The sequence below is a fragment of the Sapajus apella genome, unplaced genomic scaffold (assembly GCF_009761245.1).
Source record: "Sapajus apella isolate SASKATOON/1434 unplaced genomic scaffold, GSC_monkey_1.0 scaffold246, whole genome shotgun sequence".
In the NCBI taxonomy this organism is placed as follows: domain Eukaryota; kingdom Metazoa; phylum Chordata; class Mammalia; order Primates; family Cebidae; genus Sapajus; species Sapajus apella.
The window spans coordinates 13,734-29,383 of record NW_022437186.1 but is presented as its reverse complement, the minus strand read 5'-3'; the positions used below and the strand labels follow the sequence as shown (position 1 = coordinate 29,383).

Genomic DNA, 15,650 nt, shown 5'->3' with positions numbered 1-15,650 from the left:
CCAAGATGGCTGACTAGAAACAGCAGTGTTCAGAGACTCACATCAAAAAGAACCATAACAAGTGTTTGAATCCTTCACCGACAACCAAGTTATCCAGGTTCTCCCATCAGAATTGACTAGGAGGCTGGCATGATCCACAGAGAAGAAGTAATAACAGTGTGGTGTGGCAGCCACCTGAGAGCCACACGGGGCAGGAGAGCCCCCTCCAACCAACCCAAGGAGGTGGTGACTGAGCATGCTACCCAGCCAGGAAAACCATGCTTTTTCCACAGAACTGCGCAACCATGGATTGGAAAATCCCACTTTTAAACTCACGCCACTGGGGCTTAGCATCCCAACCCTGGGGCTGCACAGATTCTCAACAGCCTCTCAGCTGGAATCTGCTTAAGCCTATGGAGCACCTGCAGGGAGGAGCGACCAGAACCACAACTGCAGCTTCCTGCTGTCTAAGCCATTTGAGCTCCTTGGTGGAGGGGCAGCAGCCAGCACTGCGACTCATACCTGCCCAACATGCTAAGCTACCTGGGTGAGGGAAGGGCAGCATCTACCTCTATAGCTCCAGGCTGCATTTTCCCCTTCTGGAGTCAGGTCCACTGCATGGCTTGGTCCCAAGATGTGCCCTGACAACCCAACACACTGGCTGTGGCAGACTTCAGCCAGAGTGCCTCTTCAGGCCTGACCCTGACCCATCCTTCCTCACTGGGTGGGGCTCTCTGCAGGAACTCCAGCAACTCCAGCCAGAGGCTCAAGGACAGAACCTGGATCTCCCCGGGCCTGAGCCCCTACAGAGAGGGGTGACAGCAGTCTCTGCAGACCAGCAGACTTAGCCTTTCCTCCTGGTAGTTCTGAGGAATCCAGGCAGCCCAGACAAGTGGGTTTCCCCTCAGCGAAGCACGCCCCTTCCACCAAGGGACAAAGTGTTTTGTGAAACAGGTCCTGTTCCATGTGCCACTCAACAGGGGTGAGACCCTCCAACAGGGTTGTTAGACATCCTATACAGGAACAATCTTACTGGCATCAGGATGGTGCCCCCAGGGCCCAGTAGAAGGAACAGGCACCCATCTTTTCTGTACTCCAGCCTTCCTGAGTGACATCTCCAGGTGTGAGAGTGAATCAGATGAATAGGGCTTGAAGTGAACCTCCAGCAAACTGCAGCAGCCCTATAAAAGTAAGATCTGACCATTCAAAGAAAAACAAACAAAAACCAACAACAGCAGCATCAACAACAAAAAACTGCCACAAAATTTCATTCAAGGGGCAGTACTCTTAAAGATCAAAACTAGACAAACACAGAGATGAGAAAGAATCAACAACAGAAAAAATGCTGAAAACCCAAAAAGACAGAGTGCCACTTCACCAAATGATTGCAACAACTCTCCATCAAGGACACAGAGCTGGATGGAGAAGAACTGACAGAAGTAGGCTTCAGAAGATGGGCAATAAAAAACTATGCTGAAGTAAAGAAGCATGTTCTAATCCAATGCAAAAAAGCTAAGGACCTTGATAAAAGGTTAGAGGAGCTGCTAACTACAATAAACAGTTTAGAGGGGAACATATATGATCTAATGGAGCCAAAAAATACAGCATGAGAACTTCATGAAGCATATACAAGTATCAATAGCCAAACCAACCAAGTAGAAGAAAGGATATCAGCATTTGAAGACCACCTTGCTGAAATAAGACATGCAGACAAGACTAGAGAAAAAAGAATAAAAAGGAATGAACAAAGCCTCCAAGAAAGATGTGACTTCACAAAAAGACCAAATCTACAATTGACTGGAGTACCTAAAGGAGATGGGGAGAATGGAAACAAGCTGGAAAACACATTTCAGGATATTATCCAGGAGAACTTCCCTAACCTAGAAGCCAGGCCAACATGCAAATTCAAGAAATATAGAGACCCCCACTAAGATACACCATGAGAACATCAGCCCCAAGACACACAATCATCAGATTCTCCAAGGTCGAAATGAAGGAAACAATGTTAAGGGCAGCCAGAGAGAAAGGCCAGGTCACCTAAAATGGGAAGTCTATCAGACTAACGGTAGACCTCTCAGCAGAAACTCTATAGCCAGAAGAGACTGGGGACCAATATTCATCATTATTAAAGAAAAGAATTTTCAACCCAGAATTTCATATCTGGCCAAACTAAGCTTCATAAGCAAAGGAGAAATACAATCCTTTCCAGACAAGCAAATGCTGAGGGATTTTGTTACCACCAGGACTGCCTTGCAAAAGCTCCTAAAAGAGCACTAAATATGGAAAGGAAAAAGTGGTACCAGTCACTGGAAAAACATACCAAAATATAAAGACCAGTGACACTATGAAGAAACTGCATCAACTAGTGCACAAAACAGCCAAATGGCATCATGATGACAGGATCAAATTCACACATAACAATACTTACCTTAAACATAAATGGGCTAAATGTCTCAATTAAAAGACACAGGCTGGCAAATTGGATAAAAAGTCAAGACCCATTGGTATGCTGTATTCAGGAGGCCAATCTCACGTGCAAAGACACATACATATAGGCTCAAAATAAAGGGATAGAGGAAAATTTACCAAGCAAATGAAAAGCAACAACAGCAACAACAAAAAGCCAGGGTCGCAATCCTAGTCTCTGACAAAATAGTCTTTAAAGCAACAAATATCAAAAAAGGCAAAGAAAAGCATTACATAATGGTAAAGGGAACAATTCAACAAGAAGAGTGAACTATTCTAAATATATATACACCCAATACAGGAGCACCCAGATTCATAAAAAAAACTTCTTAGAGACTTACGAAGAGACTTAGACTCCTACACAATAACAGTGGGAGACTTTAACACTCCACTGTCAATATTAGACAGGTCAATGAGATAGAAAATTAACAAGGATATTTGGTACTTGAACTCAACTCTGGATGAAGTGGCCTAATAGACATCTACAGAACTCTCCACTCCAACAGAACATACATTCTTCTCAGTGCCACATGGCATTTATTCTAAAATCGACCACATAATTGGAAGTATAACACCCTTCAGCAAATGCAAAAGAACTGAAATCATAACCAACAGTCTCTCAGACCACAGTGCAATCAAATTAGAACTCAGGATTAAGAAACTCACTCAAAACCATGCAATTACATGGAAATTGCAGTCTGCTCCTGAATGACTCCTGGGTAGATAAAGAAATTAAGGCAGAAATCCAATGAGAGCAAAGAGACAACGAACCAAAATCTCTTGGACACAGCTAAAGCAGTATTAAGAGGGAAATTTGTAGCACTAAATGCCCACATAAGAAAGCTAGAAAGATCTTAAATCAACACCCTAGCATTACAATTAAAAGAGCTAGACAGGGAAGAGCAAACTAATCCAAAAGCTAGCAGAAGACAAGAAATAACCAAGATCAGAGCATACCTGAAGGAGATAGAAACATGAAAAACCCTCCAAAAAATAAATGTATCCAGGAGCTGGTTTTTCGAAAAAGTTAACAAAATAGATTTGACTGCTAGCTAGACTAGTAAAGAAGAAAAAAGAGAAGAATCAAATAAACACAATAAAAAATGATAAAGGGGATATCACCACTGACCCCACAGAAATACAAACTATCTCCAGAGAATACTATAAGCACCTCTACACAAATAAACTTGAAAATCCAGAAGAAACAGATAAATTCCTGGACACATACACCCTCCCAAAACTAAGCCAGGAAGAAGTCAAATCCCTAAATAGACCAGTAATAAGTTCTGAAATTGAGGTAGTAATTAATAGCCTACCAACTAAAACAAGCCCAGGACCAAATGGATTCACAGCCGAATTCTACCAGAAGTACAATAAGGAGCTGGTACCATTCCTTCTGAAACTATTCCAAACAATTGAAAAGGAAGGACTCTTCTCTGATTCATTTTATGAAGCCAGCATCATCCTGAGACCAAAACCAGGAAGAGAGAAAACAAAAAAAGAAAACTTCAGACTAATATCCCTGATGAACATTGATGCGAAAACCCTCAATAAAATACTGGCAAACTGACTCCAGCAGCACATAAAAAAACTTATCCACCTTGATCAATTCAGCTTAACCCCTGGGATGCGAGTCTGGTTCAACATACGCAATCAATAAATGGTAATCCACTACATAAATAGAACCAAAGACAAAAAACACATGATTATCTCAACAGATATAGAAAAGGCCTTTGATAAAATTCAACATCCCTTCATATTAAAAACTCTCAATAAACTAGGTACTGATGGAACATATCTCAAATAAGAGCTACTTATGACAAAAACATAGCAAATATCATATTGAATGAGCAAAAGCTGGAAGTATTCCCTTTGAAAACCAGTACAAGACAAGGATGCCCTCTCTCACCACTCCTATTCAACATAGTATTGGAAGCTCTGGCCAAGGCAATTAGGCAAGAGAAAGAAATAATGGTATTCAAATAGGAAGAGAGGAAGTCAAATTGTCTCTGTTTGCAGGTGACATAATTTTATATTTAGAAAACCCAGTCATCTCAGCCTAAAAACTCAAACTGATAAGCAACTTCAGAAGAGCCTCAGGATACAAAATTAGTGTGCAAAAATCACAAGCTTTCCTTTACACCACCAACAGACAAGCAGAGAGTCAAATCATGAACGAACTCCCATTCACAATTGCCGCAAAGGGAATAAAATAGGAACACAGCTAACAAGGGATGTGAAGGACCTATTCAAGGAGAACTACAAACGACTGCTCAAGGAAATAAGAGAGGACACAAGCAAATGCAAAAATATTCCATCCTTATGGATAGGAAGAACCAACATCATGAAAATGGCCATACTGCCCAAAGTAATTTATAGATTAAATGCTATTCCCATCGAACTACCATTGACATTCTTCATTTAAGTAGAAAAAAACTAAAATTTCACATGGAATCAAAGAAGACCTCATATTACCAAGACAATCCTAAGCAAAAAGAGCAAAGCTGGAGGCAACACACTGCCAGACTTCAAACTATACTACAAGACTACAGTAACCAAAACAGCATGGTACTAGTACTAAAACAGATATATAGGCCAATGGAACAGAACAGAAACCTCAGAAATAACACCACACATCTACAACCATCTGATTTTCCACATACCTGCCAAAAACAAACAATGGGGAAAGGATTTCCTATTTAATAAATGGTGCTGGGAAAACTGGTTAGCCATATGCAGAAAACAGAAACTGGACCCCTTCCTTACACCTTATACAAAAATTAACTCAAGATGGATTAACAACTTAATGTAAAACCCAAAACCATAAAAACCCTAGAAGAAATCTAGGCAATGCTATTGAGGACATAGGCATGGGCAAAGACTTCATGATGAAAACACCAAAAGCAATTGCAACAAAAACCAAAATTGACAAATAGGAACTAATTAAACTAAAGGGCTTCTTCACAGCAAAAGAAACTATCATCAGAGTGAATAGGCAACCTACAAATTGGGAGAAAATGTTTACAATCTACCCATCTGACAAAGGTTTAATATACTGAATTTATAAGAAACTTAAACAAATTTACAAAAAAAAAAAACCACAACCACATCAAAAAGTGGGCAAAGAATATGAGTAGACACTTCTTAAAAGAAGACATTTATGCAACCCACAAACGTATGAAAAAAATCTCAACATCACTGATCATCAGATAAATGCAAATCAAAACCATAATGAGATACCATCTCATGCCAGTCAGAATGGCAATCATTAAAAAGTCAAGAAACAGTAGATGCTGGTGAGGCTATGGAGAAATTGTAATGTTTTTACATTGTTGGTGGGAATGTAAATAAGTTGAACCACTGTGGAAGACAGTACGGTGATTCCTCAACGATAGAGAACCAGAAGTATGATTTTATCCAGAAATCCCATTACTGGGTGTATACCCAAAGGAATATAAATCATTTTACTATAAATACACATGCACACGTATGTTTACTGAAGCACTATTTACAACAGCAAAGACATGGAACCAATCCAAATACCCATCAATGATAGACTGGATAAAGAAAATGTGCTACTTACATACCATGGAATATTATGCAGCCATAAAAAAGAATGAGATCATGTCTTTTGCAGGGCCATGGATGAAGCTGGAAGCCATCATCCTCAGCAAACTAACACAGGGACAGAAAACCAAAACACCACATGTTCTCACTTATAAGTGGGAGTTGAACAAATGAGAACACATGGGCACAGAGAGGAAAACAACACATACCAGGGCCTGTTGGGGGTTGCGGGGCAAGGGGAGGGAACATACAGGATGAGCCAATAGGTGCAGAAAACCACCATGACACACGTATACCTATGTAACAACCCTGCAAGCTTTGCAAATGTATCCACCCTTTTTTGCTAAAGGAAATAAAGAAAAACAAAAATTTAATTGAAAAAAAAGACACATAGACCAATGGAACAGAATAGAGTACCCAGAAATAAATAGAGGCACACACTTAAAATCATCCAATCTTCCACAAAGTCAACAAAAATAAGCAACAGCGAAAGGACTCCCTATATAATAAATGGTTCTGGGATGACTGACTAACCATATACAGAAGAATGAACATAGACTCCTACATTTCACCATATATAAAAATTAACTCAAGATTATTAAAGATTTAAATTCAGAACCTCAAACAACAAAAATACTAGAAGAAAACCTGGCAAATACCATTCTAGACACTGACTTTGGCAAAGAATTTATGGCAAAGTTCTCAAAAGCAATTGTGGCAAAAACAAAAATTAACAAATAGGACCTAATTAAAGAGTTTCTACACAGCAAAAGAAACTGTGAACCGAATCAACAACCTACAGAACAGGAGAAGATATTCACAAACTATGTTCCTGACAAAGGCCTAATTCCAGAATCCATATGAAATTTAAATTAACAAGAAAAAAAAATAACCCCATTAAAAAGTGGGCAAAGGGCAAGGGCAGACACTTCTCAAAAGAAGACATACAAGCACCCAACAAGTATATGAAAAAATGTTATACATCACTACTCATCAGAATAATGCAAATCAAAATGACACTGAGATACCATCTACACCACTCAGAATAGCGATTATTGAAAAGTCAAAAAACAGATGCTGGCAAGTGCTGTACAGTAAAGAGAATACTTACACACTTCTGACGGGATGTGATTAAATGAGCTCAGTCACTGTGGAAAACAGTTTGGAGATTTCTGAAAGAACTTAGAACTATCATTTGACCCAGCATTCCTATTACTCAGTGTATACCCAAAGGAAAATAATTGTTCTACCAAAAAGTCACATGCACTCATATGTTCATCATAGTACTATTCACAATACGAAAAAGATGGAATCAGCCTAGGTACCCATCAATGGTGGATTGGTTAAAGAAAATGTGCTACGTAGGCACCATGGAATACTATGCAGCCATTAAAAAAAGAATAAAATCATGTCTGTTGCAGCAACATGGATGCAGCTATTATCCTATGTAAATTAACAAAGGAATAGAAAACCAAAGACCATTTTCTTATAAGAGGGAACTAAACATTGGGTACATATGGACATAAAGATGGGAAAAAGAGACAATGGGGACTTATAGAGGGGGAGTAAAGGAAGGAGGCAAGGGCTGAAAAACTACCTACTGGGCACTATGCTCATTATCTGGGTGATGGGATTATTCATACCCCAAACCAGTGTCATGCAATATACCCATGTAATCAACCAGCACATGTACAACTTAAATCTAAAATAAAAGTCAAAATTATATTTAAAAAAAGAAAAAAGAAAAAATGGGGTCTTACTCTGTCACTCAAACTGGAGTACGCTGGTACAATCATAGCTCAATGTACCCTATCCGCAAATTCCTGGGGTCAAGCAATGCTCCTGACACAGCCTCCTGAGTCACTGGGACTACAGGCACATGCCACAACAACTAATTTTTTAAAAAATCTTAGACACAAGGTCTTGCAATATTGCCCAGGCTGGCCTCAAGTGATCTTCCTGCCTTACCCTCCAAAGTAGCTGAGATAACAGGCACATGCCACTGTGCCTAGTAAAATATCTATTTTAAAGATGCTCAATCAGTTAAAGGAGAACACAGACAAACAAAAGAAGACAAAAATGCATGAAGAAAATGAGCTTATCAACAGAGATTAAAATTATAAACACACAAAGTGTGGAACTGAAAAATAACTGAATTTAAGGATTCACTAGAGGGTTCAACAGCAAACTTGATTTAGTGGGGAGAAAAAAAAAAAAAACCAACAAGCTCAATAATAGGTTATTTGAAAGCATATGGTCAGGACAGCAAAAAGGAAATAAAATGAAAGAAAACAACAGAGTGCCTAAGGGACTAATGGGGTACTATCAAGTAGGCCAATATACTCATAATGGGAATTCTAGAATGCAAAGAGAGAGAAAAGAGTAGGAAATTTATTTGAAGAAATGATGGCTGAGAATTTTCTAAATTAGAGGGAGAAAATGGCCTAAAATGTAATGAAACTCTACCAACTCTAACTAGTAACAACACAGAGACCCACAAGACACATTATAATCAGAGATTGAAAAGTTGCAAACAAAGAGAATTAGAAGCCAGATAAAAAACAGTGACTTGACATATACATGGCCCACTCCTATAGGATGACCAGCAGATGTCTCAGTAAAAAATCTCTCAGGTCAGAAAGTTGAAGAATGATATATTCAAAGTGCTAAACAACTACCAATCGAGAAAATGTTATCTGCCAAAACTATCCTTTAAAAATTTGGAAATAAAAAATACTCAATATTAACAAAAGCTGAATGAATTTATATCCACCAGATCTGTTCTAAAAGAAGTGCTAAGTAGAGGTAGTTCTTCACATTGAAAAATAAAATGATGGTAAACAGCAACACAAATTATATAAAAATAAAAAATTTTCTGGTAACAGTAATTATATAAACAAGAAAAATATTCTGTATTATAATGATGGTACATAGAATACTTTTAATTCTGCTAAAGATTTGAGAAGTCAAACACTTAAAAATAACCATAAATCTGTGCTAATAGATTTATAATAAAAAATGATAGAATCTGTGATATCAATAAAATACAATGGAGGGTTCATAAAGAGGCAAGATTTCTGTATGCAATTAAGGTTACCAGCTTGAGGTAGATTGTTATAACTTTAGGATGTTTTACATAATATCTATAGCAACCACAAAGCAAATACCTATAACAGATACACAGAGAGAAGTGGGAAAGGAATTAAAACATGTCACTACAAAAATCAACAGAACAGTAAGGAAGATAGAGAGGAAAAGAGGACCAAAATAGATACAAGACCTAAAACAAAAAAGTGAACAAAATGCAACAGTGAGTCATTCCCTTTCAGTAATTACTTTATGTATAAATGAATGAATTCAAAAGATATAACTTGGCAGAATAAATTCAACAAACAAGATCCAACTCCATGCTTTCTACAGAAGACCAACTTTAGATCTAAGAACACACATAAGCTTAACATGAAAAAATGGAAAAAAATAGTGTGCAAAGTAAAATACTGTCATATTAGTTAAAATACATGTTATATCAAAACATGTCAAAAGAGACAAGAAACGGCATTATATAATTATTAAAGGGTCCATTTTCCAGGAAGCTATAATAAATATTAACATATATGCACCTAACATCACAGGTCCCAAATATATGCAGCAACCAGCAAACTTTTACAGAATTGAAGCAGTAAGCAGCCAGCAGTACAATAGTAGTAGGAGACTTCCTTACTCTACTTTCACTAATGGGAAGAATAAAAGAGACAGAAGATCAATAAGGAAACAGAGGACTTGAACAACACTATAGACCATCAGACCTAACAGTCATATACAGAACTGATCATTCAACAGCAGAATACACAATACCCTTAACCATACATGAAACATTATCACAGACAGACAACCTGTTTAGCTGTAAAAAAAAAAAAGTCTTACCAAATTTAAGCGGATGAAAATCACACAAAGCATTACTTCTTGCTACAACAGAATAAAACTAGAAGTTAAGAACAGAAAGAAAAATGGCAAGCCCATGAATATGTGGAAATTAAATAAACTCTCAAACATACTCTTTTTCAAGAGTTTGAAGACAATATTGTTAAGATGTCAATACTACTGAAAGTAAACTACAGATTCAATGTACTCTCCATCAAAATATTAATGGAACTTTTGTATAAGTATTAAAATAGTCTAAAATGTCTATGGAATCTCAAGAAACCACAGATGGATAAACAATCTTTCACAGATGGATAAACAATCTTGGGAAAGAAAAACAAAGAGGCATCAGGCTTTCTGATTTCAAAACATACTACAATACTATTGTACTCAAAACAGTATGCTACTGATATAAAGATAAATAAAAGATGAAACAGATTGGAGAGTCCAGAAACCCTCATGTATATAGTAAACTTATTTTCAAGAAGGGTTCCAATAATTCACAACGAGGAAACAACAGCCTCTTCAATAAACAGGGTTGAGAATATCGGAAATCCACAAGGAAAAAAATTAAGATGGACTTTACCTTCCACATTTGCAAACATGAACTAAAATGGACTGACTTATTTTTTGTAGCTACAGTAACTTGCATTTTTTATTTTCTTTTTCAGATGGTTTTCTATCAGCACAGAGATGCTATTGATATCTGTATGTTGATTTTGGATCCTGCAACATCACAGAATTTGTTTATTAATTCTAACAGGTTTTTCATGTCATGTCTATGTTTTTTAAATACACAAGGTCATTTTGTCTGTAAACAAGGATGATTTCACTTTTTCCATTCCAATTTGGATGTCTTTTATGTCTTTCTCTTGACTAATTGCTTTGGCTAGGACTTCCAGTACTATGTTGAACAGGAGTGGTGAAAGTGGGGTATCCTTTTCATGTTCCAGATCTCAGAGATAACACTTTCAACTTTTCCCTGTTTGGTACATTAACACTGCCTTGTCATATATGTCTTTACTGTTCTGAGACACATGCCTTCTATACATAATTTGCTTAGAGTTTTCACTGTAGAGAATATTAAATGTTGTCAAATACTTTTTCTGTTTATACAAATAATTACAAAAAATTGATACCCAGCAATAAACTTAAATAAAAAGGTGAATGATCTCTACACTGAAAATCATAAAACATGAATTTAAAAAATGAAATATATGTGAATAATGAAAATATATTGTGTTTATATATTGGAAGAATATTATTAAAATGGGCATGCTGCCCAAAGTGACCTATAGATTTAATGCAAATTCTATCAGAATACCAATGACATTCTTCACAGAAATAGAAAAAATAAAAACTTAATGTACATGGAACCACAAAATACCCTGAATGGCTAGAGCAATCCTGAGCACAAGGAACAAGGCTGAAGGCATCACACTATCTGACTTCAAAATTTGCTACAAAGCTACAGTATCCCAAACAGCATTGCACTGGCATTAAAACAAACACATAGACCAATATGCCTCATATAAACTCATGCACCTAATATGCCTCAATAAACTCATGCACCTAAAGTTGACTTATTTTCAACAAAGATGCCAAGAACACCCTTTGGGGAAAAGAGAGTCTCTTTAATAAATGGTGCAGGAAAAACTGAATATCCATATGCAGAAGAATAAAACTAGATTCCTCACCCTCATCATATACAAAAACCAATTCAAAATGGATTAAAGACTTAAATGTAATGCCCCAAACTATGAAACTATTAGATGAAAACAGGGCAAATACAACATTGGACTTGGAAAGACTTCAAAGCAAAGGCAACCTAAACAAAAATTGGCAAATGAGATTACATGAAACTAAAGCACTTTTGCATATCAAATGAAATAAGAGAGGGAAGTGACAAAGTAGACAATGGGAGAAAATATTCACAAACTATACATATGATAAGAGGTTAATATCAAGTATATAAGAAATCTGAAATCTCAAAATAAAACAAACATATAATCCAATTTTAAAATGTGCCAAAGACCTTTATAGACATTAGTGAAGAGAAGACATACAAATGGCCCACAGGTACATAAAAAGATGATCAACATCACTAACCATCAAAGAAATGCAAATCCAAACCACAATGAGATACTACCACACTCTAGTTAAAATGACTATAATCAAAAAGACAAAAAATATAACTAAAACAAGTATTGGTGAGGATGTGAAGAAAAGGGAACACATGTATACTGTTGATGGGATTGTAAAGTAGTATGGCCACTATAGAAGAATATGGAGTGGAGGTTCCTGAAAAATTAAAAATACAGCTGCCATATGATTTAGCAATTCCACTATTGGGTATATATCCAAAAGAAAAGAAATCACTGTGTCAAAAACATAGCTGTATTCCCATGTCTACTGCAGCACTCTTTATAATAGCCAAGATATGAAATCAATCCAAATGTATGGCAAGAGATAAACAGATAAAGAAAATGTGGTGTTCAAGCACAATTAAATACTATTCAACCATTAAAAACTAAAATCCCGTCCTTTGCAATAATATGGATAAACCTTGAGATATCATGTTAAGTGAATGGGCCATATATAGAAAGATAAATCCTTCTTGATCTTACTCAAATGAGTAACCTAAAAAACAAAAAGAAAGAAAAAAAGGGCACAGCGCAGTGGCTCACGCCTCTAACCCCAGCACGTTGGGAAGCCAAGGCAGGTAGATCATTTTAAGTCAAGAGTTCAAGACCAGCCTGGCTAACATGGTGAAACCCCGTCTTTACTAAAAACACAAAACATTAGCTGGGCAAGATGGTGCACGCCTGTAATCCCAGCTACTCGGGAGGCTGAGGCAGGAGAATAGCTTGAACCCAGGAGGCAGAGGTTGCAGTGAGCTGAGACCACGGCACTGCACTCCAGCCTGGTAGACAGAGCTAGACTCTGTCTAATGAAAAAAAAAAAAAAAAAAGTTGATGTAAGTAGAGAGTATAACAATGGTTACCAGAGACTGAAGGGGAAGGAATAGAAAGAGGTTGGCTAAAAGGTATAAAGTTACAATTACATAGGAGAAATAAGTTCTGGTGTTCTATAACACGGTAGGATAACAATAGCTAACAGGAAGGTATTGCATACTACAAAATAGCTAGAAAAGGCCAGTCACAGGATTACATGCCTGTAATCTCGGCACTTTGAGAAGCTGAAGCAGGAGGACCACTTGAGGTCAAGAGTTCAAGGTCAGCCTGAGCAATATAGTGAGACCCTAACTCTGCAAAAAATTTTAAACATTAGCCAGGCATGGTGGCACATGCCTGTAGTCCCAGCTACTTGGGGCGCTGAGGCAGGAGGATCACTTGAGCCCAGGAGTTTGAAGTTACAGTCAACTACAATTGTGCCACTGCACTTTAGTCTGGGTGACAGAGTGAGATTCTGTCTTTACAAACAATAAAGATTAAAATATAACAGAAGAGGGATTTTTGAATGAATGTTCTTATCACAAAGAATTACCAAATACATGAGGTAATACACTAAATACCCTGTTTGTGATCATTATAAAACACACACATATATTTATGATTGTACCCCATAAATAGGTATAATTAACATTGTATCAATTAAAAAAGCAAACTAAAACTTAAACATAAACCTATAAATGTAAAACTCCTAGAAGAACACACAAGGGGAAAGCTTGGTTATGAAAACTGGTCTTGGCAATGAATTTTTGGATATAATATCAAAGGGTGAGGCAATAAAAAGCAAGAACATACACATGGTACTACATCCGTATTATCCAAAATCTTCCAGACATATTCAAAACAGAACATGGAATAGATATTTGCAAACCCATGCACCCTGCAGCATTGCTCACAAAAGACAATACCTGGAAGCAATCAAAATGTCCCTTTATGGATGAGCAGATTAAACAAATGTAGCACACATATACAACAGAACATTACTGGGCCTTAAAAATAAGAGACATTTTGCCGTGTGCAGTGGCTCACACCTGTAATCCCAGCACTTTGGGAGGCCAAGGCAGGTGGATCAGGAGGTCAGGACCATCCTGGCCATGGTGTAATCCCGTCTCTACTAAAATTGAAAAAAAAATTAGCCGGGTGTGGTGGCACACGCCTGTAGTCCCAGGTACTCAGGAGGCTGAGGCAGGGGAATCGCTTGAATCCGGGAGACAGAGGTTGCAGTGAGCCAAAATCGCGCCCCTGCACTCCAGCCTGGCAAAAAGAGCAAGATTCCATCCCCCCCAAAAAATAATAAGACACACTTTGACAAGTTGTATAATAAGGACAAAACTTGAGAACAATTATGTTAGGTGAAATAAGATAGTGAAAAACGAAGAGACACCATTTGATTACACTTATATAAAGTATCTAAAGTAGCCAAACTCACAGAAACATTAAACAGAATGGTGCTCTTCAGGAGCTGGAGAGAAGTGTGGAAAGGACAATGTGTCGTTTAACCGGTATTCACTTTGACTTTTGTAAGATAAAAATGGTCCATCAAAAAGTGGGCAAAGGATATAAACAGATACTTTTCAAAAGAAGACATTTTTATAGCCAACAACCATGAAAAAGTGCTCATAATCACTGGTCATTCGCGAAACGCAAATCAAAACCACATTGAGATACCATCTCATACCATTCAGAATGGCAATCATTAAAAAATCTAGAAACAACAGATGCTGGAGAGAATGTGGAGAAATAGGAATGCTTTTACACTGTTGGTGGGAGTATAAATTCGTTCAACCATTGTGGAAGACAGTGTGGAAATTCCTCAGGGATCTAGAAACAGAAATACCATTTGTCCCAACAATCCTATTACTGGGTATATACCCAAAGGATTATAAATTGTTCTATTATAAAGACACATGCACATGTACATTCACTGTGGCACTGTTTATAACAGCAAAGACTTGGAACCAACCCAAATGCCCATCAAAGATAGACTGGATAAGAAAAATATGGCACATATGCACCATGGAATACTATGCAGCCTTAAAAAAGGATAAGTTAATGGCCTTTGCAGTGACAGGGATGAATCTGGAAACCATCATTCTCAGCAAACTGACACAAAAACAGAAAACCAAACACCACATGTTCTCACTCATAAGTGGGTGTTGAATGATGAGAACACATGGACATAGGGAGGGGAACATCACACACTGGGGTCTGTTGGGGGGTGGGGGCTAGGGTAGGGATAACAGGGGGTGGGGAGGCTGGGGAGGGATAACATTAGGAGAAACACCTTATGTAGGTGACAGGGGGATGCAGGCAGCAAACCACCAAGGCATGTGTATACCTATGCAACAATCCTATAAGATCTGCACATGTACCCCAGAACTTAGAGTAAAATAAAATTAAAAAAATAAAATAAATGGTCTACAAACCTCTTGTAAAACAATATGACTATACTTAACACTAATAAATTTTATACTTAAAAAAATTATTAAGATATAAATCTTCATGGTTACAAGTTTAAGTTCAAGACCAGCCTGGGCAATGTAATGAGACTGTATCTCTGCAAAAATTTTTAAACATTACCCAGGCATGGTAGCACATGCTTCATCTAGACAGAATAAAGCAATCATTAACAGCTAAGAAAAAAAAAGTATACAAGTCATGAACAAAGTAGAGGCAATATTTCTACAGGTGAAAAACACATAGTTTTGTCTTTTTTTTTTTTTACAAGAAAAAGACATATAGCTA

General features: G+C 37.3%; 1 protein-coding gene across 5 annotated transcripts in view; it reads right to left on the bottom strand.

Moving 5' to 3' along the window:
- The window catches only part of ZNF267 (zinc finger protein 267), a 174,337-nt gene that overhangs the window by 147,529 nt on the left and 11,158 nt on the right, over positions 1-15,650 (bottom strand). Inside the window, exons 1-2 of one of the 5 annotated variants that reach the window (XM_032271714.1) lie at positions 13,937-13,951; positions 9,937-9,978 (exon numbers count right to left, since the gene is read on the bottom strand). The exons of 3 other annotated variants lie outside the window; for them this stretch is intronic. In XM_032271714.1, the coding sequence (XP_032127605.1) occupies positions 9,937-9,969 (33 nt within the window). In that variant the 5' untranslated portion in view covers positions 9,970-9,978; positions 13,937-13,951. Of the gene's footprint in view, positions 1-9,936; positions 9,979-13,936; positions 13,952-15,650 lie in introns of those variants that run through there. One more of the 5 variants, XM_032271713.1, reaches the window with a different exon arrangement.